Source organism: Astatotilapia calliptera, chromosome 4 (assembly GCF_964374335.1).
Source record: "Astatotilapia calliptera chromosome 4, fAstCal68.1, whole genome shotgun sequence".
Classification (NCBI taxonomy): Eukaryota; Metazoa; Chordata; class Actinopteri; order Cichliformes; family Cichlidae; genus Astatotilapia; species Astatotilapia calliptera.
This window is the reverse complement of record NC_137425.1, coordinates 32,018,772-32,041,896: the sequence shown is the minus strand read 5'-3', so window position 1 is coordinate 32,041,896 and position 23,125 is coordinate 32,018,772. Positions and strand designations below refer to the sequence as shown.

Here is a 23,125-nt window from a genome sequence, read left to right as displayed (position 1 = left end):
GGACAGTTTCTGTTTATTCTTTTAGGCACCAGCTACTAAATATATGAACACATAAAATAAAAAGAAGCTTTGTAACAGATTTAGCTACTGTACCACCTAACTTCCATCTTCAGTGTTCTATCATCTAAAGATGGTATTGACATGAAATCCACACATGCAAAGAAAGCAAACCATAGATGACCGTAAATTATGTGTAATAATGCAGAACACACAGGGAAAAAGTATTGAGGCTGGTAACTGAAATTTATTAAATACTTTCTACTCAAGCCTTTGTTGGTGAGAACCGTTTCAACCGCTCCACCTCCTGTGTGGAGAAACTAGTCCCATCCATTGCTCCAGTGTGACTTTGGCCCATTCCTTGGCTGTGTGTTTGGGATCATTTAATCTTCATCTGTCTCTGTACATTTTTCCATTCATCCTTCCTTCAATTATGCGAAGCATGCCAGTACTGTATGCTGAAAAACAGCCCCACACTATGACGTTCCCACCTCCAAACTTTACTGTTGGTATGGTGTGTTCGGGTCATATGTAGTGACTTTTGACCTCCAAGCATGGTGTGTATCCAAAGAGTTTAATGTTGGTCTCATCTGACCAGACTATATTCCCACAGTATTTCTCAGGTTCGTCTAAATGTTGTTCAGCAAACATTAAAAGTCTTGCATGGTGAGTGTGCTTACAGGCCATGGTGGCTGAGTGCATCAGAAACAAAAACAAAACAAAACAAAAATACCACCCAGGACTCTTGAGAAGCTGCAATCCTCTATCACACAGGAATGGAACAACATTCCTCTCTCAAAAGTCCACCACCTCAGTTTCCAAATGTTTATGGAACATTAACAGTAAATATGGTTTTCCCCCAGTTACTTTCTTTCTTTTCATCTTTTTGGAATTTCTACAAACCTTTTTCATTGCTCACAGTTAACTCAGGATTACTCAGAGTTGACTGACTGTTGTTTGAGCTCAGTGTGTCACCTTTTGCTATCTTTTCTATTTTATTTACCATTAATTTAATACTTGAGTTAAATTTCAATCTCCAGAAACCCAACCTTATCAGTTCATTTTCAGTGGCCTTTTTTTAGGCATTTTTTTTATTGAAAGGTAAAGACGCTACAATAATACAAAAAGTACTGTTGTGCTACACACTCTACATTTATTTATATTCATAGTATCAAGGGTTCAGTACCCTATTAATGCCAAGCAGAGGCGCTAAATAATCACAGTTGTGTAAATCCATGCCACCACATGGAAACACCTCTTAGGCTGTCTCTGTATCAGACAGTGTCAACAGCAGTTGCACAAGTACTCTTTGTGATTCTCTGGCTTTCACCTTCACAATAATGATGCTCAGACTCCTTCAATTAGCTGCTCTTCCACTATGTCTAGCAGGTAAATTCCTGAGTTCTGTAAGTACTGATTTAAATATTAATGCTTCTAATAACTCCAACTGTGTGCTTCAATTGTGTTTTTTCTGTAGGGCTCTCATCAAAAACTGTCCATCAGAGTCCTGCTCAGATGTTCAAAGTGGCTGGAAAACAAGTCCTGATTAACTGCAATCACAGTAACAGTGATTTTTACATGATCCAGTGGTACAAGCAGTCTACAAGGAGGAATGAAATGACTCTCATTGGATTTGCACGATATGACAGTCAGGCTGTTGAAGGCCCATTCCAAGCACTTTATAACGTGAGCGGAGACGGCAGAAGTGCTTCGTCTCTTCACTTTTTAGCCCACGGCAGTGCGATATATTTTTGTGCTGCAAGTGAAGCACCCTGCTGCATCACCCGAGCGGTCTGTAACAAAAACCCTCACCACACTCATCTGCTGTAACCACACATTCTGCAAACACTTTGTCAATATCTGGTGTCAGACAGCCGATTATGCGGGATTAAAACAAAACTTTGAATGGTGGGGCATGGCATTACCAAAGACAGTTTGACACGTTTGCTCCATGAAAAATCGTCACTCTTCCCCAAACCCTGCAATTCTGGGAGCCTGACCAGCCCCTGGTGTTCTTCAGATGTTCAAACAATGCCAGTCCTTAATTGTTCACCTTTTTGCCATTCCCTGTTAGTATTATCACAACCTCACTTCTTAACAGTTAGCAGAGCTTCATCAGGTTCTTGACATCGTGCTAAACCCCTTGCCTTGTAGCTACATTTTGAGTGCGTGCATGTGGGTGCAGAACATTCAATTCAATTTTATTTATATAGTGCCAAATCACAACAAAAGTCGCCTCAAGGCGCTTTATATTGTACACTAGATCGCACAATAATAGATACAGAGAAAAACCCAACAATCATATGACCCCCTATGAGCAAGCACTTTGGCGACAGTGGGAAGGAAAAACTCCCTTTTAACAGGAAGAAACCTCCGGCAGAACCAGGCTCAGGGAGGGGCGGGGCCATCTGCTGCGACCGGTTGGGGTGAGAGAAGGAAGACAGGATAAAGACATGCTGTGGAAGAGAGACAGAGATTAATAACAGATATGATTCAATGCAGAGAGGTCTGTTAACACATAGTGAGTGAGAAAGTTGACTGGAAAGGAAAAACTCAATGCATCATGGGAATCCCCGGCTGCAATAGACATAGGCCTATTGCAGCATAACTAAGGGAGGATTCAGGGTCACCTGGTCCAGCCCTAACTATATGCTTTAGCAAAAAGGAAAGTTTGAAGCCTAATCTTAAAAGTAGAGATAGTGTCTGTCTCCTGAATCCAAACTGGAAGCTGGTTCCACAGAAGAGGGGCCTGAAAACTGAAGGCTCTGCCTCCCATTCTACTTTAAATACTCTAGGGACAACAAGTAGGCCTGCAGTGTGAGAGTAAAGTGCTCAAATAGGGTGATATGGTACTACAAGGTCATTAAGATAAGATGGGGCCTGATTATTTAAGACCTTGTATGTGAGGAGCAGGATTTTGAATTCAATTCTGGATTTAACAGGAAGCTAATGAAGGGAAACCAAAACAGGAGAAACATGCTCTCTCTTTCTAGTCCCTGTCAGGACTCTTGCTGCAGCATTTTGGATTAGCTGAAGGCTTTTCAGGGAGTTTTTAGGACATCCTGATAATAATGAATTGCAGTAGTCCAGCCTGGAAGTAACATCTCACTCTTTTTTATTAACCTTTCTGACTGAAGACTTTCTGTTTTTATCTTCCTTGCTTTGTAACTGTTTGCCCTGTTCCCACCAATGTCCCATCACGTAATTAGTGTAAATGCAGTCTTGTCTTTCCCTTTATCTTTTTCCCTAGTCATCTGTGTCTGCTCTGGTGTTCTCCTGGTTAAATGTATGCTCCTTGTGCTTACTATAATGTCATCACAACCTCAACAACCACTTAGAGTGGCAGTTGAGGCAAACCAGATTTGTTGCAGTATTCTGACTGATGGTGTTGCCACCTTAGAATCTGTGACATTGAGTTTAGACCAGGTGTAATCACTGTGAACCAAACGCTTCAGGCTGCACTTAATAATTAGTCTAGAGTTTTTCTTGCTCTTAAGCTGCATCCACACAGAGAACAGTTCACTTACCATGCATCCCTTTGAAGCTGTTGATTGGTTGTTTGCAAACATTTCCAGATCCAGTTGCCTAGGTAACCCTCTAATTTATTTATTTCCAGGTCATATTTTGTCAACTTACAGCTTCTTACACTCTTATTGGTAGCTACTTCAATATCTCGCCTAGAAACTGAGAAAATGTTATCTTGGGTCCCACCCACCTCACGTCGACGGGGGTCATTTCATCCACAGCCACCTGAAGTAGCATAATGTCATTCAGTGTCTCCGGTCAGTGTAATATAAACACATCGCATATAGCATAGTAGTTAGACTTTAATTTATATATATGTATTTGTGTATTTATACACTGAAATCAAACATTACATTGTAATCTTTTTTTTAACCATGTGCCTGTATTAAAAAAACCAAAAACAAGCTTGGCTAGTTTAGTATTATTACTAATAAATATGTACAGTGGCCCTGACAGCTCAAAATGGTTTATACTGAACAATGACTCATCTATGATTCTGTCCTTCCTCTGCTCATGAGGTGGCAGCACATCTTTACATACTTACTGAACTAATAGATCATGGCAGACAGGAGAATGTCACCTCCCACTTTAAGACTTTCCGAGTATCAAGGATGTGGGTGAACAGTATGACTGCAGATCCACTGAGAAAAACAGAATTTGACCACATCAGCTGCACAATAACTAAATACTTTAAAATACCCAAGAATGAAAATTTTATTCCTGATTCTGATTCATAATATTCATTTGGTTTCAGGTAATGGCGTGAAAGAGGGAATAACCGCTGCCTAAAGCGCACACCTTCTTCTTATTGCTGTGTGTAAAGTATTTTATGGTGTTCTTTGCTGTTTCTTTCACAGGTGTCTCACTCAGTGACCAGGTCCACCAGACTCCAGCTGATATGTGCAAAAACCCAAATGAGACAGCCACACTCAGATGTTTGCACACCATTTCCACCTATAACAGGATCCTCTGGTACAAGCAGTCACAGGGTGGACAGTTACAGCTGCTGGGATACATGTGGGGAAGCCGTCCCACTCTAGAGGCCAATGTGTCTGCAACCTTGGATGGTAGTGCAGATGAGAATAAAAACTGCACCTTAACAATTGAGAAACTCCAGCAGGACAGCAATGCGGTGTACTTCTGTGCAGCTAGTTTACACAGTGTTATCTATGGCTGCTTCTCAGCACAAAAACCTCACCACCACACATAATATCATCTGTGTATTACTGTTCCTGCATCTACTCAGCTTTTTATTTCAGTTGTTACAGCTGGAGTTCTTACTGTAGAGAGATCAATTCCTATATGGAGGTACAGACTTTTATTTTGAAACAGCTAATGTGATTATACAGTTCTTCCTATTATGTTTTCCTTTTTCAAAAAATAATCTGTACATAATCTGTTATACAAATTTGCAGAATTGGAGAAGTAAAAGAAAAATGGCTACTCAAAATTTATTTACATGTATTTTTTTTCTTGTTTTATTTTACACAAACATGCCTCTAAAAATAATTAGTGGTAATTGTTGGCCTCTCTGGATTTTTATTAGCACTATTCATGTGCAGCACTTCTTTAAGCTCAGTTTTTAAAACCTTGATATGTGATCACAGCCCATGGGCAAGACACCAAATATTTGAACTCTAAAGACATCAGCGTGGACATCAGGATATCTGGAATTTTTCATAGCGTGTCATTCAAATCATACAGCATGATATTATCAATCAAAGCTTTATTCGTCACATGCAGGTTGCCCTGCAGTGAAATAGGACCCCCCCCCCCCCCCCCCCCCCCCCCGACCTTACACATATAGCACAAACATTACATAGGGATACAGGTCGGAGATTGGTAGAATCAGAGAAAAACATTGAAATGTACACTACACTGGGTACAAGAGGAAAAAAAGAGACCCCTACTCATGCTATGCTTCCATGGTAGGACAGCATGAGAACAGGAAACAAAAAAACTCCTCTGCACAGAAAGCACATAAATGTCCACAGCACAACATTGTGAAGACATGACAAGCCACAGGGGTGGGTGGGGGGTGAGGAGTAATCCGAAGCGAACACAGCAGCCGCCCTGCACAGCGCTACCATTCCAGCGCGGCACACAGACCCGCCGTGTTCCCTCGCAGGAAACAAGCATCGAAGGCGTTGGAAGGGGAGGGGGGATGAGTTAGTGCCTATCAGTGTAAGTGTATGTGTGTGCGTGTACATAATTCAGCGGAGACACAGTGTCCTTCGGCCAATCAGGCTAAGTAAACAGTCCTCCAGCTGATCCAGGTGTCCTTGCAGGGATGGGAAGAATAGTCATCACACAGTCGTTATCAGGGAGTTGTTTTGGTGGGCTCCAGCCTTGGGCCTATTAACGGCTAACCTCATGTTGTGAATGAATCAATCTCCAACCTTCCTTTTATACCCAAAATTTTTGAAAGAGTAGTTGTCAAACAGATAACTGATCATGTGCAGACGAATGGTTTATTTGAAGAGTTTTAGGTTTCAGACCTCATCACAGTACAGAAACAGTATTGCAGAAGGTTACAAATGAAGTTAATGCATAAGTTCAATCAGGAAGATCAGTAGTCACACATCTGTCTGCTTTTTCGGTATTTGGTGGCTAATTATGCTTTACATCACTTACACTTTTCCATACTGTCAAGCTCATTGCTGACATCACTAATCCAATCACTTTCCTGCCCTTCTTCGGGCCAATCAGCCTCCACTCCACATACAGTCTCACTGGACATCAAACATTCTCCCTTGTGGAACCAACCTGCTACTCACTTCTCCCATACTGCTCATGCTCTATTTAAGCTTCCATCTTCATCTCCACCACTAACGTCTAGACTGGGGTCCTACCCTGATGGGCCATCGGTGATGGGTTTGTAGCATAAACCCATTCGCTGGAACGTTCAAGACAATTCAGCTACACAGCAAAAAGCATTGAACACCAAGCAGAGCTCTTTATGATTCTCGTATACGAGGGAGACCAACTGGACACACGCCGTTCCTTCGCTTGACCCCAGTTGCTCTCGTCTGCTCCCCCGTAACACTGCTCTTTTATTGAGGTTACATTAATATACATAGGTTCATTAACATATGACGTCTACATACACACAAAGAGTACCTTGCCTGTGCGTTGTCTAAGTGTCTGTGTGTGTGTGTGTGGGGGGGGGGGGGGGGGGGGGTCAGTGTGTGACCCCATAAACGACTTCCCTAAACCTGGAAGTCCAGCAGTTCATCTAAACAAAAGGCACAGATATACGTGTGTTTGCTATACCATATATCAGCAAGAAAAGATACGACCTCTTCCCATGACCCTAAGATTGTGAGTGTGCATGCCAGAACACTCTGGAACAGACTATTAAGGATCAAACCTCTACCAACATGATGTTGATTATACAACTCTAAGCATATATGAGTAGATATTTCTAAGCATAAATGACAATCAACAATACAAATCTAACAATTGGAGTCTAATTGCAAAAAGTTTAATTAAATTCTATATATCAGTGAATCATGTTCAATTCCTTCTGTTGATATTTCCTTACTGAAATGATCTTCTTATGGCCTCTGACAGTGGACTCATCTCTGTGCTTGTCCTGCTAGACCTCAGTGCAGCGTTTGATACTGTCGACCATAATATCCTATTAGAGCGATTAGAACATGCTGTAGGTATTACAGGTACTGTGCTGCAGTGGTTTGTATCATATCTATCTAATAGACTCCAACTTGTTTGTGTAAATGGAGAGTCCTCTTCACACACTGAGATTAATTATGGAGTTCCACAGGGTTCAGTGCTAGGACCACTTCTGTTTGTATTATACATGCTTCCCTTAGGCAGTAGTGATGGGATTTCCAGCTCTTTTTAGAGAACCGGCTCTTTCGGCTCCGAACCGGCTCTTCAGGTTGTTTTGTTGCTTTAATTAATTTATTATTAACAATAATATAGAATTATGCAGAAAAGGAATTACTAATGTAAAAAAAAAAGTGGTTTTATTTATATATGTTTATATATAAATATATGCGGTGGCCCCTAGAGACAAAACACGTACAAACTCTAAAACACATTTCTAGCATGAACTGAACTTCCAAAACAGAGCTACCTAGATCACTTAAATTACACAATTGAAAGCATGAAAGCATATGTGTATTGCTTGTGTATTTATACACAAGCACTCAACTTTCAACTTTTAACTATTTAAATTTTCAGCTTTTTCCTTTTAAAAATTTTTTAAAGTGAAACAACACAAAACACTGCAAACCACAACACAATTAAATATAAATTAAAATATGAAAACAAAAAGAAGATGCATATTCTCTGTCATATGGACCTGCATGAATAAACTTTCTGAATCCTTTATCATCTGCAACTGAAAATAGTTGTGGATGATTACTATACCTTTCTAATGTGACGTTGTTGTCCCTGACTCTCTTTCTCTCTCTCTCCCTCTGGCTCTATTCCTGTGCTACCAGCATAAAGCACAAGGCTCGTATGCGGAGTGAAGCGCGGGGGGGGGGGGGGGGGGGGGGGGGGGGGGAGTGCGAGAGAGAGAGAGAGGGTGAGAGAAAGAAAAAAAAAACACGGCTCGGGATAAGGAGCCGGCTCGCGTCGTTCACTTCAAAGATTCGGCTCTAAGAGCCATTTCGTTCGCGACCGACCCATCACTATTAGGCAGCATCATCAGAATGCATAGCATACATTTTCACTGCTTTGCAGATGACACAATCTTATCTATCCATGAAGCCAGATAACACAATTAGTTAAACAGCAGACCTGAGTGACCTCTAACCTTCTGCATCTAAATTCAGATAGAACTGAGGTTGTTGTACTCAGACCTAAAAATCTTAGAAATATGGTATCTAACCAGATTCTTACTCTCGATGGCATTACCTTGGCCTCCAGTAACGCTGTGAGGAACCTTGTAGTCCTTTATGACCAGGATATGTTCTTCAATACACATATTAAACAAATATGTAGGACTGTTAAATCCAGAATCAAATTTGAAATCACATAAAATGTCTTGAATAATCAGGCTCCATCTTATCTTAAAGGCCTTATAATACTATATCACCCCAAGAGCACTTTGCTCTCAGACTGCAGGCTTACGTGTGGTTCCTAGGATATTTAAAAGTAGAATGGCAGACCCTTCAGCTTCCAGGGTTCTTGTATTGAACCAGCTCCCAATTTGGATTTAGAAGACAGACACTATCTCTACTTTTAAGAACTGTCTTAAAAATTTATTTCTGATAAAGCACATAGTTAAGGCTGGATCAGGTGACCTTGAATCTTCCCCAGCAGGCTTAGGCTGCTAGGGGCTTCAAATGATGCACCGAGCATTTCTCCTTCTCTCACCTTGTTTCACTCATGTTTTTATTCACCTCTACATGTAAACATTAGTTGTTAATAATCTCTGGCTCTCTTCCACAGCATGTCTTTGTCCTGTCTTCCTCCCCTTACCACCGACTGATCTCAGAAGATGACAACCCCGCCCTGAGCCTGGCTCTGCAAAAGGTTTCTTCCTGTTAAAAGGGAGTTTTTCCTTCCCACTGTCGCTAAAGTGCTCACTCATATGATTGTTAGGGTTTTTTCTGTATTATTGTAAGGTCTTTACCCTACAATATAAAGTCCCTTGGGGCAACTGTTGTTGTGATTTGGCGCTGTATACAATTGAGTTGAATTGAATCAGCTCAGGTATTAAAGTGTTAAACTTTATTGTTTAACACTTCATGATTACTTCATGATCAGTGTGAATACAGAAGAAGAGTTTGGACTGGAAGACCCACTGTGGTTGAGCATCAGACACAACTCAAAACTATGCTAGAGAGCAGTTCACTTTCCATTGACCAGACTTTTCTGTGCATTAAATTATGAGGAATATATGGAGCTGAACACATCTCTGTGTATCACTCATGATGCACAGGCTTTGAATCACTTGTGGTTTCCTGTAAGGCAGACACCTGTTTCTGTGGCTGCTTTTATAATGTAGTCAACTACATACTAGACTATTTCAACATCACGCAAAAAAAGGAATCTTTCTGACATCACTGAGACTCAAAACAGGTAACAATTATTATGAAGATTTCACATTAAGAAAGTATCAAGTGTGAAGTGCTGATGGGACTGATGAAACCAACATGTGACAGAAGAAATTAAGAGGGAATCAGTTGTCACTTTGCTGTGAGAGGCATTTGAGAGTTGAGAATGATGTCACCATTTATCATCAGCACTGTTTCTCTCCTCTGTACTGCAGGTATGGTTTTAAAATCTTTATGCTATCTTTATGTATCTTTTTCTTCTTAAAACACATATATTGCTAAAGTTCACGTTAAAAAAATACTTGTTCATGTGCTTGGTTCTAGCTGTTATATGGACTAACGATGTCACACAGACCCCTACCTTACTCCTGAAAACCGGTGACTCTGCCCAGATGTACTGCCATCACAATCTGCGTGGCAGTTATTACCATATGTACTGGTTTCAGCAGTTACCAGGGGAGAGCTTGAGGTTGATTGTCCACATGCTGCCTTACAAGGCCCCAGACTTTGGAAACTTTAGTCAAGAAAAATATTCAGCCAACAAGATTGTAAGTGAGAGCGGAGCTTTCACAGTGAAACATCTGGAGCCAAGTGATAGTGGTGTGTATCTCTGTGCTGTCAGCTCACACACTGATGCAGATACCTGCCAGGCTATACCAAAACTCAACAAAGATGACTGAATATTGGGAAACTGTCAATTTGCGATCAAGGTAATGTGTCACGGAAGTTTGCAATGTGTCACAGTTCTGGGCAGGTTCGACCCAGCATTTTGAGTTCTTATGTTTTGTTTTATTTTTGCATGATTGTTTTGTTTCTCTGATGTTATGATGATTATTATTATTAGAGTTCCATGTTTCTGTTTATCCGCGTTTAAGGATTTGTTATTTCATGTATTGTTTGAGTTGCATGTGTTATATTCTGTCTGCCTCTCTGTCTGCGTCTTTGTTTAGTGGTTTCTTGTTTCCTGTTTTATTTTGAAGGTCTGTGTATCCATCATGTTTCATCCGTGTGTTCTCCCTGCTGTCCGTCATCACTTACCTCTGCCCATCCTTCTTCATGTTCGTGTCCTGGTTCGTGTTTCGTAGTTTAGTTGTTCCCAGTTCAGATAGTCTGCAGTCCAGTTTGCCGTTTTTCTATTTTGTACTTTACTTTCAATAAACCACCTTCACACCTTTACAAGTGCCTGCGTTTGGATCCTACTTCATTATCTCCACATGGCTCACTTCACTCGCCGTGACACAATGTCCACCCGATAGTTCATTTGGATTGAGGTTGGATCAAATTCATGCCATAAATGAACCACTCGGGAGTTGATTTGGAACTGTATCAAGACCACCTCCTCCAAAGAGTCTGGGTGGGATTGATACTCTCTAATACTAATTATAGGATTTGCATCTACTAGCTATGCTGAGGGGTAGCTCTGGCAGCCGCCTGTATTTTTGGTTGATTCCAGCCTTTTTTTTCTTGTTCTGACACAAGCGGCATCTGATGTGGTCTTCTGCCACTGTAAATCTACCTATATCAAGGTTCAACATGTTGTGTATTCAGAGATGCTCTTCTGCATATCTTGATTTTATCAAGTGGTTATTTGATATACGACTGCCTTCCCATCAGCTCAGAAAAGTCTGACTATTCTCCTCTGACCTCTGGCATTACTGCCACTCAGTGGATATTTTCTCAGTTTCAGTTTTCTCAGTAACTAATTACTGATTACTTCCCCCAAAAAGTAATCCTGTTACTTTACTGATTACTTATTTTCAAAAGTAATTAATTACTTTAGTACTTTTTAAAAACACGATTTACAACCTGAATAGGTGATAAAGTGATCTGTCAACCCAGTTCTACTTTTTCTGCATAATCCATCATACAAAATGTAATCAAATGGAAAAATCTCTTTTTAACTTGTTTTATCAGTTTTAATCTTTTAACTTTATGCATCAAGCAAAAATTTAATTATATGCAACATTCTCTGACTTGAAGAAATTAGTTTAACATTTAAACCTATTTTCTACACATTCCAGCACATGAAAAAAAAATGTTTGTGTGTGTTTACACTCAGTCTTTCAAATAGATGCAAGTAAAACACAGCAGAAAATAAATAAAGTCAAAGACTCAGCGGTCCTGTTGCTCTATTTTCACCTGTAAAGCAGGAGTGTGCTCTGGTGCAGGTGTGGCGCAGCGGTCAGTGGAAGAATCCACGAGTTTCTCTGTGAATTTCCCATTACGTCGTTGCGCACTCGGTGCTTGTTTAGGGTTTTTTTCGGTGTAAAAAGAAGTTTTCTTCCCACGCACAACGGACGCTAATGTTTTTGTCACTTTATATGAATCAAACTCAAAGTAAGGTCAGTACTTCCAAGCTTTAAACGTTGCACGCTCATACTCTCTCCCACAATCGATATATGATCCATTGTTGATCTGCAGACAGCTGTTGTCACGAACGTCGCACTCGCTTACGTCACTGTCATGAGACATTCTCGCAAAGAAATCACGGTTTTAGTAACGCAGTAACGCAGCGTTCCTACGGGAAAGTAACAGTAATCTAATTACCGTTTTTGCAATAGTAATCCCTTACTTTACTCGTTACTTGAAAAAAGTAATCAGATTACAGTAACGCATTAGCGCGTTACTGCCCATCTCTGTATTATATGCATGGAGAGAGAGAGAGAGAGAGAGAGAGAGTTATGCTGTGAAATGCCACATGGTGGAGCCATTCTTACTTTTCAGAACATTGTGTAATTTTAGATTAATACCAACACCTGATATAAAAATGTACACAAGAATATGTTAAAGTGTTCTCATCTTAAAAAACAGGAAGGAACAACCAAGAACCAGATGACCATTCACATGTAAGGAGGTGGAGTCATGCTGTGCATTACCCACACCCCTTTCATCCTCTTTCCTCCTCAGACCTCAGAGACACAAGCTGATGTGACAAAACTGAGGAGGAGCTCTCCATTATAGAAGACATTAAAATGATCTACTTTCTCTTTTTCTTTTTTCTAGCAGGTACTGACTCATATTCCTTCTCTCATTTATTCATTGCAAATAATATATAACAAGAAAAAATGTTCTTGTGTTCTCTCCAGATTGCTGTGTGGGTATCCATCAGACTCCCCCGGCTCTCATCAAAAAGCCCGATGACATGGTGCAGCTAGTCTGCACCCACAATCTAACTGAATACAGAGTGATGCTGTGGTACCAACAGCCAGCTGGCCAGACAGATATGAAATGCATTGGATATATCAACTATCGGGATGTCACAGTGGAAGAGACATATAAACAGAATTTCGAGATCAGTGGAGATCTTAGTACAAGTGATATAAAAAATGTTTCACTAATAATCCAGTTGACAGGAGCTCAAGACAGTGCAGTGTACTATTGTGCAGCTCGTTTTGCACGGTGACACAAAATCTTTCTGGTATTTACAAAAACCCCAAAGCACAGGCTACAAGTGCTGATAGATTTGTAGATGGCACAGAGGAGCAGGCACCTGTTTCTGTGGCTCTCATTTGGGTTTATGTCCTATTAAGGCTGTTCTTTCCCTAAGACGTTGTGCAGAAATACAGTAGCAAGGTTGGTGTGTGTTTCCAGCAGCATTCATAGGGTTCCTTGGAAAAACTCCTGACAGCTCTTTCTAATACACCTCACTAACATGGCTACGGCGGGCTAATAATGTGTGACGATACTATTTAGTTATCACGCATTAACCAAATAATGACTTGGAATCAGCTGAGACTGAAATTTACATAACTGGGGCAATAGTGTGGAAACAAATGTGACAGTGCAAAATCAGTTTGTAATAGTAAAAAGTCATTTATTTGTTCAATGATTTCATTTTAACATTCTTTGTAATGTGTTGTACCAAATAAAACTTGGTTGCTTTGATATTCATTCTAGGCCATCTCTAGCAGTGGATGGGGATGGACACCAAATTGGCATTTTCTCCAAGCAATTGAATGTTTTAAAAGAAATCATTTTGTTCAGCCAATGGAAAAAGTACCATAACACAGCAATAACATGAAAATAAGCTTCTTATCTTATAAGATATTCTATTTTTTCTGATCACAGATACATATTTAAATGTGAACAAGAGGGTGAGACGTGTGCTGAAGGCAGATTACATGTTTACATTTTCTTTTTACTAGATATTCATTTTACTCACCAACATTTTTTTTGTTTTAATAATGATGTATTGCATTTATATAGCGCTTTCCTAGGCACCCAAAGCACTTCACAATTCCACTATTCATTCACTCTCACATTCACACACTGGTGCAGGCAAACCACAGTTGTAGCCACAGCTGGGGCAGACTGACAGAAGCGAGGCTGCCATATCGCGCCATCTGGCCAACACCAGTAGGCGGTAGGTTAAAGGACACTGCAAATAATGTAACTAATTTGTAATATCCATTTTCACACTATACATAATTATTGTGTTCCTCTTGCTACAATAATACAGGGAAAACCACTCGGCGAAGGAAAAACTCCCTTTTAAGAGAAACCTCTGTAGAGATGCACAGAGAAGAATAGTCATTGTTTTTAGCAATTTCGATTCAAAATACATTCTTTGTATATTATAATGGGATGGGTATAGAAGCAGGTCATCTACCAATTGGTTGTGGTGGTTGGTGGTTCGATTCCTGGCTCTATGCAGACAACAGTGCCCATCCACATCAGAAGTTTAAAGGTTTAAACTTTGTTTTTTTGTTTGATTTTCTGTCAGACAAAATTAATTATTTCCTCTTAATTTATTAAGTGCAGTAAATCTCTCAAGTATTCACCAAAATTCCCTTTTCAGAGAATTTTCACTTGTTTTGGAGCACCTCAATATAAAATCTTTTCACAGTACGCTGTCCCCTAAAAATGAGACTTGACTTTTAACTTCTTCTAGATTCTAAATGAGACGGCTACACTTTAACTGGTGCTGACGTGAGACTTCATCATCGTGGTGAGATGCTGTTGCCACTTTGTCTCCTCCCTTTCCTGCACCAGACTCAGAGTTACTGTCAGTCAGCAGGTGTGAACATGAACAGTTTTTTAATATCAGTTATTATTGCACTGTTGGGGATCAAAGGTAATTATTTACTTAATATTTCTGTCTGCTCAATGCTGCAAGTTTCATGACAAGATTTGATTAAACGTTAGTATCTTTTCTACAGGGGCATCACCAAATCAAAATGAAAATGTTCATCAGACTCCGACTGATCTCCTGAAGAACATAACTGATGGAGACAAGCTGACCTGTAAACACAAAGTCAAGAGCTACGACACTATTGTGTGGTATCATTGCCCAGCAGGAGACACCTCTCTGAAGCTAGTTGGTTTTACAAGTTATAAGGAAATTCAGACTGTGGAGAAACCCTATGAGGGCTTATTCAGCGTGAGTGGAAATGGAGAGGTTGAAGCATTCCTGCACTTGGGCAAACTCAGGCACCCTGAAAACAGCGGGCATTATTTCTGTGCAGTTTCTAGTCCCACCACAGCAGAAAAGCCTGAAAGTCCTCTACAAAAACCTTCATCTGACCCTGAACACCTGCAGCAAACCACATGCCCACAAACCTTTGCAGACAGTGGGAGGAGCTGCGCTGGAGAAGTTGACAGAAAGATACAGCGAATTCTAGTCCTTTTCAAACGGTTGAGTTCAGCTGGGATTCGAGCTGGTTTATCACATTCAACATGAACTGGTCTCATCTCTTCATACACATCATCATCTGCATTAAAGGTATTCATAGAGACTCTCTGTCCTTTAGAATTTTGACTTAGAAGTGGTTTCCATGTTTTCTATTTGTATAAAAACTATAAAACTTTGTAATTTGGGCATTCATAATTGCATTCAGTTAATGGTTTTATTAGTGTTCAATGATCAGACTTTTAGTTTAAACCCTGAAGTCTGAATCCTCAGTTCTAACAATAGCTCGCTGTGCTTTCCCCAGTGTCTTTGCATTCAGGTAACAAAAATCATTGTGACTGAAATATATCAAAAACAGTTTGTGTTATTTATGTAGAGAGTTCTTCTACTTGTTGTCCAATAGATAGTTTAGAGGTTCGACTTGAGATTATTTCCTGTCGGTCTTATTTCCTACTACTTGACACTCTTTTTTTATACTGCCAACACTTTATTCACTGTTAGTCACTTATAGTTTTTTATTCACTTATTCAGTCACTGTCATTTAAAAACTGTGTACATACTGTATATTTTAAGTATTTTTTTTATCTCACTCTTATTGTCTGTTTATGCCCTGTCCTTATTTTTAAAGTCATGCTGCTCTGTTGTATCTTAATTGCCCCTTGGGGATAAATAAAGTCTCTGATTCTGTCATCAATGAGGACCACAAAGGGTTAATCTTTTATTGGAAAATTAAGTGCTGCAAAGCATCTGAACTTGTTATTTCCAATTATTTTACCCTTCCATGGTCAGCCTTCAGCAGAGACATGTTCCAGATAGTCAGCCACATTAGAGTGATTAGTTCTGATTTTCAGTATTTCCCTCCCTCTGAGTCCGTCTACAAGACAGCAAGACACGGGACAATACAGACCAGGTTCTAAAAGATTAGGAATTAAAGTTGCTAATAGCTGTTATTTTAAATAGGGAGTCCAGGGGAATGTACGCACAAGCACAGGTCATTTAAAGAGGTTAAGAGAGAGAGTTAGGGATAGGGTTTATAAACTCTCTGATGTCTAATCGTATTATTAATTATCAATTAGCCAACAAACCCTCTTTTAATTCGTCATATTCTCAGATTGAACTACATTTTGTGTACTTTTTATTCTAATCCTATAATTAGCAGTTGTCTCAGTGAGCATAGAATCCTTCAAAAGAAATGCCATCAATTTACAACCTGTCAACTTTTCTTTGTTTCTCTACAGGAGTGTCCCTCGATAAAGAAATAAAGGTTCTTCAAACTCCAGAGCAGCTCCTGAAGCCGCCGAATGAGGAAGTCAGGCTGACCTGCAAACATAAAAACCAAAACTTTAACACTATTTTGTGGTATCAGCGCTCCAAAGGAGACACTGCTCTGAAGCTGATTGGCTTCATGTATTATCAGTCTCCAACTATTGAACCATCATTTGTAGGTCAGTTCAACATTAGTGGAAATGGAGAGAGTGCAGTGGATCTTCACATCCTGAGACCGAGACACCCTGAACACAGCGCAGAGTACCTTAGTGCCGCAAGATAGCACAGTAATGAATGCAGCTCATCTCTCTTACAAAAACTGCATATGCTAACAGATGGTAAACCACTGGTATCATGTGATGAGGTTGGAAAGCACTGAGATAAGAAGCTTTTTTCCTTCAACGATGCTTCAGTTTAGCCTCCATAACAGTACAGACTGATAAACAATAGAATTAAAGCGATACCCCACAAGCGTTTTACAGCTGAGGGGTAATGATGATGTGGTTCAAGCTTCTGGTAGTCAATAAAAGGTAACAGTTTTTAAGCATTTAACACTCTTTGTAGTTTTTAATGTTACTTATAGACTAATTGGTCTATATTATAATTTCCATGCTTATTTGGGAAACTGTAAAGGTGAAAATAAAATCTATTAAAAAATGATTATGTGTGTGCTTATGTATTATATTAACATAACTATGGCAAGTCATGTCATCCTCCAGCAATTTTATTTTGTGTGAATTCAAAGTTTACAGTAAAAGAAGTGAATGATTGTTCCTAAATCAGTCCAACCAGCAATTCAGTGTGAGTTTAACAGCTCCTGTGGTCAGGCACAGAAAAGGAAGCTAATTCTTTCTGCAGGTCCAGTGTATGTAATGTGTTACTGAAACCCTCCACGTCACAACTTCTGATGATAAGAAGAACAGACCAGACACACTCTGGTGGTTGAGCCTTGTGTTTTCACTGATACGCTTTAGCCTCTGTGGAATGTTTAGTCCAAGTACACGACTCCTGGATCTCGACTCAGGACAGTTATATTTCTCTGTTAACCCAAATGTTTTTAGTTCACACCTACACCACACAATGAAGAAAAGATTAAGCTAATTTGTGCTATTTCTGAGGGTTGTTTGGGTTTCCTTTTAGGATGTTGCAAGCCAGTTCAGATGGGTACCATGGTTATGCATTTAACCCCATCAATTTGGTGCTATATATAAAACATATTTTAAACTAAGGTCTTCCTTGTGTGTGTGTGTGTGTGTGTGTGTGTGTGTGTGTGTGTGTGTGTGTGTGTGTGTGTGTGTGGTGGCGGGAGGGGGGTGCATTTGGAAGAACAAATCCCACAATTGTTAAGTCCCATAGTGTAACCACCCAAAAAACCATATGATGGCCCTGCTCTTTCTCATGTTCAAATGCTGTAATATCTCCACTTTTTCATGTCATTTAGTATAACTATGATCCACTTATCAAAATAAACGATTCCAGAGTCTATTAAAGGTTAGATTCAGCCAACAGGTGGAGGTAGAGCACGCAGCATAGAGGCTTGATGAATTAGCACCTCCCCATTCCTTTTTTTTTTTCCTGTCCCATTTGGTTCTTTAGCCGTCAGAATTGTTGTCTGAAGACCAACAAGGATACCCAATGGATTTACTTTACCAAGTGGATCATCACGGCCTTGCCGTATTGGTCCATTTGATCAATCTTTGTTGTTATTATTTATTTTATTTTATTTTCAGTTGTTACAGACAGACATGACTGAGGGAAAGGAAAGGGAGAAAGAAAGATGAAGGAAAAGAAAAACAGAAGGGAAGAGGGACAGTGAGAGAGGGCACTTAAAAAGAGAAAGAAGAGGAAAAAAATCTCCTGTATCACCTGTTGAGAGAAAAAGAAGAGAAAACAAGCAAAAAAAAAACAGAGCAACATACTAAACACAACACCATCATGTTAATCTAGCTAAGTGTAAACAGCAGTAAATACTAAATATTGAGTGTTGTTGTGTAGCAAGCAGGACCGACAGCGCACAATGTGCTTGGAAATAGCACCAATAGAGGTGTAGTTTATGTCTATGAACAGTGAACACCCGTGTGCACACCTGTGTGGATCAGCGCGCTTGTATTCAAAAGGTTTCCCCATGTAATGGTCTGCTAGAGGATGTAGAGAGCCATAGCCCCGTCCCCCAGGGCATGAAGCAGGCATGGAAGAGATCCAGGCCCCAGACATCCAGAGGCCCCAGAGTGCGAGAACCCAAGGAGGACCACCGGAGGGGCATCAGTGCCACCCTCATGGGAAGAGCAGAGGAGAGCCCCAGATGAGGTGTCACCCAGTAGCCACGGAGCAGAAGCCAGAGGGGGCTGCAGTGGCGTGCCCGCCAGCTCTGTCCGGCAGCCAGATGTGCCAGAGTGAACCGAGCCGCAGGCCCAGTGGCCGGAGGCCCGAGGGCCCCCTTTGCCCCGGAAGAGGCCTGACCGAGCAACAGGCACCAGGCCCCGCCAAGTAGTCACCGGGAGTGAGCTGGTACATACCTGAGTGCCCAGGCCCGGACACCAAGAACCACCAACGCACCGACCCCTGAGGGCATCTGTTACCAGAAGGGAGTGTGGTGTGGGGAGACAGGGGAGTTCCCAGAGAGGTGGAGTGTAAGACCCGACCTGACATATAGACACAGACAAACAGGCACACACAGACACAAACATGCATTCCCACCCTCATGCACACATATACAAATACTCAGCACTCACCCAACGTAAGGATTGACATAAATGACAATGACATCTACCTGAAGCTGCCGGAAGACACCGTAAAGAACATCGACTTCGATAGAGTACATCGCATAGCAGATATAACACCGTCACCCTCCGTCATTACTTTAATTGGAATGTTTCCGTTTCGTTTCTTTTTTTTTGTTGTTGCTCACAGTTCATGTGGTTTCTTTCTTTCTCTTGTCTTTCACTGCTGTGATCACCTACTTCCCCACTCACCTACAAACAACACCCTCTATTTCTCCATATTTTCACACCACGATCACGCAAACACATCCGCTCAACGGCAGCACATTCACAACAGCCTCACAGCACGCACAGACTTGCAGGACACATAAGCAAGCCATGCTTGTTCATATTAGTGAATATTCACACATAGTCAGACTTATGGAGTCTCTCACCACACTTCTTTTTCTCTTTCTATTTACAAACAAGTGATGTTTCCACACTCTCTCCACCTGTCTAAACGAAACACCCAGCGTACATCATTAGACATACACACACAATTATGGGCATGCTGAGGTTTGTCACATGGAATGTAAATGGAGCTGGCTCCAGAGGAAAGAGGTTAAAGATATTTAACCAGCTTAAAAAACTACAGGCAGATGTTGTTTTATTACAAGAAACTCACAGACCTGTCACAGGTTTAAACGAACTTAAAACACCTGAGTTTCCTAACGTGTTTGCAGCCTGTTATAATTCTAGACAACGGGGAGTAGCAATTTTAATACATAAAAATGTTAATTTTACAGTACTCGATACAGTTATAGATCCAGAGGGCAGATTTGTAATTATTAAACTATCAATATTGAACAAAAATCTATGTATTGTAAGTATATATGTTCCAAATGTTGATGAACCCTCATTCTTCCACGGATTTTTTAGTGCACTCTCTGAACACCTCGATTGCGCACTCATTCTTGGCGGTGACCTCAACCTTGGACTAAATGAAGACATGGATAGGCTCAACACAACAGGAACTCAGCGCAACTGTCAATCCACAAATATAATCAAACGGTATATGAGCGACTTTGGCCTTCGCGATGCATGGCGCTCCCTTCACCCCAACAGTAAGGAATATACTTTTTTCTCGCATGTTCATCACTCTTGCTCTCGTCTGGATTATTTTTTGGTCAGCAGCTCACTGCTGAGTGACATTTCAGACACTGAGATTCATCCTATAGCTGTCAGCGATCATGCTCCTGTATCTTTAACACTAATGCACAAGAATAATACTACGCAAAGTAAAAACTGGAGATTTAATACATCACTGCTTAAAGATGAAGACTTTATTAAATATTTTAAAAAGGAATGGACTTCATATTTAGACTTTAATGACACTCCCGGAATATCTGCTTCTGTTCTATGGGAAGCAGGGAAAGCTGTGATGAGAGGTAAAATAATTTCTTTCTCATCACACAAAAAGAAAGAAGAAAACAAAAATATTCAGGAATTAGAAAAAACCATCAAATCACTAGAAGAAGCCTACGCGTGCGACCAAGATCAGGAAACATTGAACAAAATATGCAAAACAAAACTAGAATTAAATGAAACTATTAATAAAAAAACACAATTCCTTATACAAAGACTTCGCTTGCAGAATTTTGAACACAGTAACAAATCAGGTCGATTTCTAGCTAACCAGTTAAAAATAAATAAAGAAAAAACAACTATATGTGCTGCTAAAGATTTATCGGGGAACACAACATATGATCCTGGAAGAATAAACAACATTTTTAGGGATTTCTATGAAACTTTATACTCACCACAAATAAACCCATCTAAAAATGAAATTGATCTATTTCTTGACAACGTAACTCTCCCAAAATTACTAGACAGTCAAGCAATGGCACTGGATTCGCCACTGACGCCAAGTGAATTCCAGGAAGCCCTGATAAGAATGCCCAATAATAAGGCTCCAGGTCCAGACGGCTTCCCAGCAGAATTCTACAAAGAATTCTGGACAATTTTGGCACCAGTATTCCACAGCATGTTGCAGGAAATCGAGGAAAAGGGCAGACTACCACCAAATATGAATTCTGCCAACATTAGTCTCCTGCTAAAACCAGGCAAAGACCCTGTATATCCCTCAAGCTATCGTCCAATTTCTCTTTTAAATGTAGACCTTAAAATAATCTGCAAAGCTCTCTCAAAGAGATTAGAGAAAATAACCCCCCTCTTAATTCATCCTGACCAAACTGGTTTCATAAAAGGTCGGCACTCCTCAACAAACACTCGTAGATTACTTAATTTAATAGACTACTCATACAATAAAAATGTCGAAACCATAATATTATCTCTAGATGCAGAAAAAGCATTTGACAGAGTTAATTGAAAATTTTTATTCGCAACTTTACACAAATTTGGTTTCGGAAACTCTTTTATAAACTGGATAAGAATATTATACAATTCCCCAACAGCTCGTATCAGAACAAATGACCAGACATCCTCCAGCTTCTGTCTCCTGAGGGGCACCAGACAGGGATGCCCACTCTCCCCTTCACTTTTTGCAATTTTTATCGAACCTCTAGCAGCAGCATTTAGACAGGCTACAACAATTAAGGGCATAAAATGTAAGAACATAGAACATAAAATCAGTCTCTATGCGGATGATGTGTTGCTTTTTCTGCAAAACACACAAACCAACCTCTCTGAGGTAATTACTCTAATAAACTGGTTTTCAAGAGTTTCAGATTATTCAATTAACTGGCCAAAATCTACAGTTCTCCCCATCCCAGGATCCTCCAGCAGCCACCAGGCCCAGGCTCTTCCAGCAGCCACCAGGCCCAGGATCCTCCAGCAGCCACAGGCCCAGGCTCTTCCAGCAGCCACCAGGCCCAGGATCCTCCAGCAGCCACAGGCCCAGGCTCTTCCAGCAGCCACCAGGCCCAGGATCCTCCAGCAGCCACCAGGCCCAGGATCCTGCAGCAGCCACCAGGCCCAGGATCTTCCAGCAGCCACCAGGCCCAGGCTCCTCTAGCAAGGCACCAACAAATAAATCAACAGTGACTTCAACGGGCCATCACAAGGAAATACCAATCTCATCATTTTCAAAATGCCACCTAAAAAAGCAAACCCAGGAGTTGAAGAGGAGTTGGAGGAGATTAGGAAATCGCTTAATTTCATGTCTGATGAACTGAGCAAAGTGGCTAAACAACAAGGTATGCTACATGACCTAATGGATGAAATAAAACAACTAAAAAACCTCATAAAGGACAAGGACAAGAAAATAGACGACTTGGAACGGCGAATCGAGGACCTTGAACAATACACAAGAATGGATGATTTAATCATAAGTGGTCTGGAGACGCAACACCGAACCTACGCCAGAGTAACAGCTGGCGGAGGTAAAGACGGTGAAGATGCCCCGGTAGAGGAGCAGCAAACGCTTGAACAGCAAGTGATAAAATTCCTTCAAACGAAGAATGTAAGTATTCAGAGCCATCATATTGCAGCATGCCACACGCTCCCCAGAAAAGACAGTAAAACAAAGCCAGCAATCATTCTTCGGTTTGTGAGTCGCAAAACAAAGATTGAGTTACTGAAACAGGGTAAGAAGCTAAAAGGGACTGGTGTGTATTTAAATGAACATTTAATGAAAAAGACTGCTGAAATTGCAAGACAGCCACGCATCCTGAGAAAACAAAATAAGATACAAGCGACATGGACGAGGAACTGCAAAGTAATGATAAGACTAAATGGCAATCCCGAAGAAGCGAAAGTTGTGATGATAAGAGAACTCAAAGACTTAGAGCAATATAAATAATCAGGAATCTGCTATGGAATCTATTGGAAAAGTGACGATTGGATAATGAACAATGGGTATGGAAAGTATTTCTGGCCTTACGGCTCAAAAACAATGGAAACAACAACAACAAAAACACATAAATGACAAGTTTGGACACAGATTATAGGTTTCCATT

The 23,125-nt window shown here is 40.5% G+C and overlaps 1 protein-coding gene and 1 long non-coding RNA gene across 2 annotated transcripts in view; both read left to right on the top strand.

The window, feature by feature from the left end:
* Window positions 1-14,496: 14,496 nt before the first annotated feature.
* Window positions 14,497-17,109, top strand: LOC145428381 (uncharacterized). Its single transcript, XR_013908669.1, has 3 exons — window positions 14,497-14,628; window positions 14,714-15,276; window positions 16,422-17,109. It is a non-coding gene; the product is annotated as an uncharacterized LOC145428381 (long non-coding RNA).
* A 5,148-nt stretch (window positions 17,110-22,257) lies between these two features.
* The window catches only part of LOC113021378 (T cell receptor beta chain MC.7.G5-like), a 32,452-nt gene continuing 31,584 nt past the window's right edge, over window positions 22,258-23,125 (top strand). Inside the window, exon 1 of the mRNA XM_080300695.1 lies at window positions 22,258-22,549. Coding sequence (XP_080156821.1) covers window positions 22,258-22,549 — 292 coding nt within the window. The remainder of the gene's footprint in view (window positions 22,550-23,125) is intronic.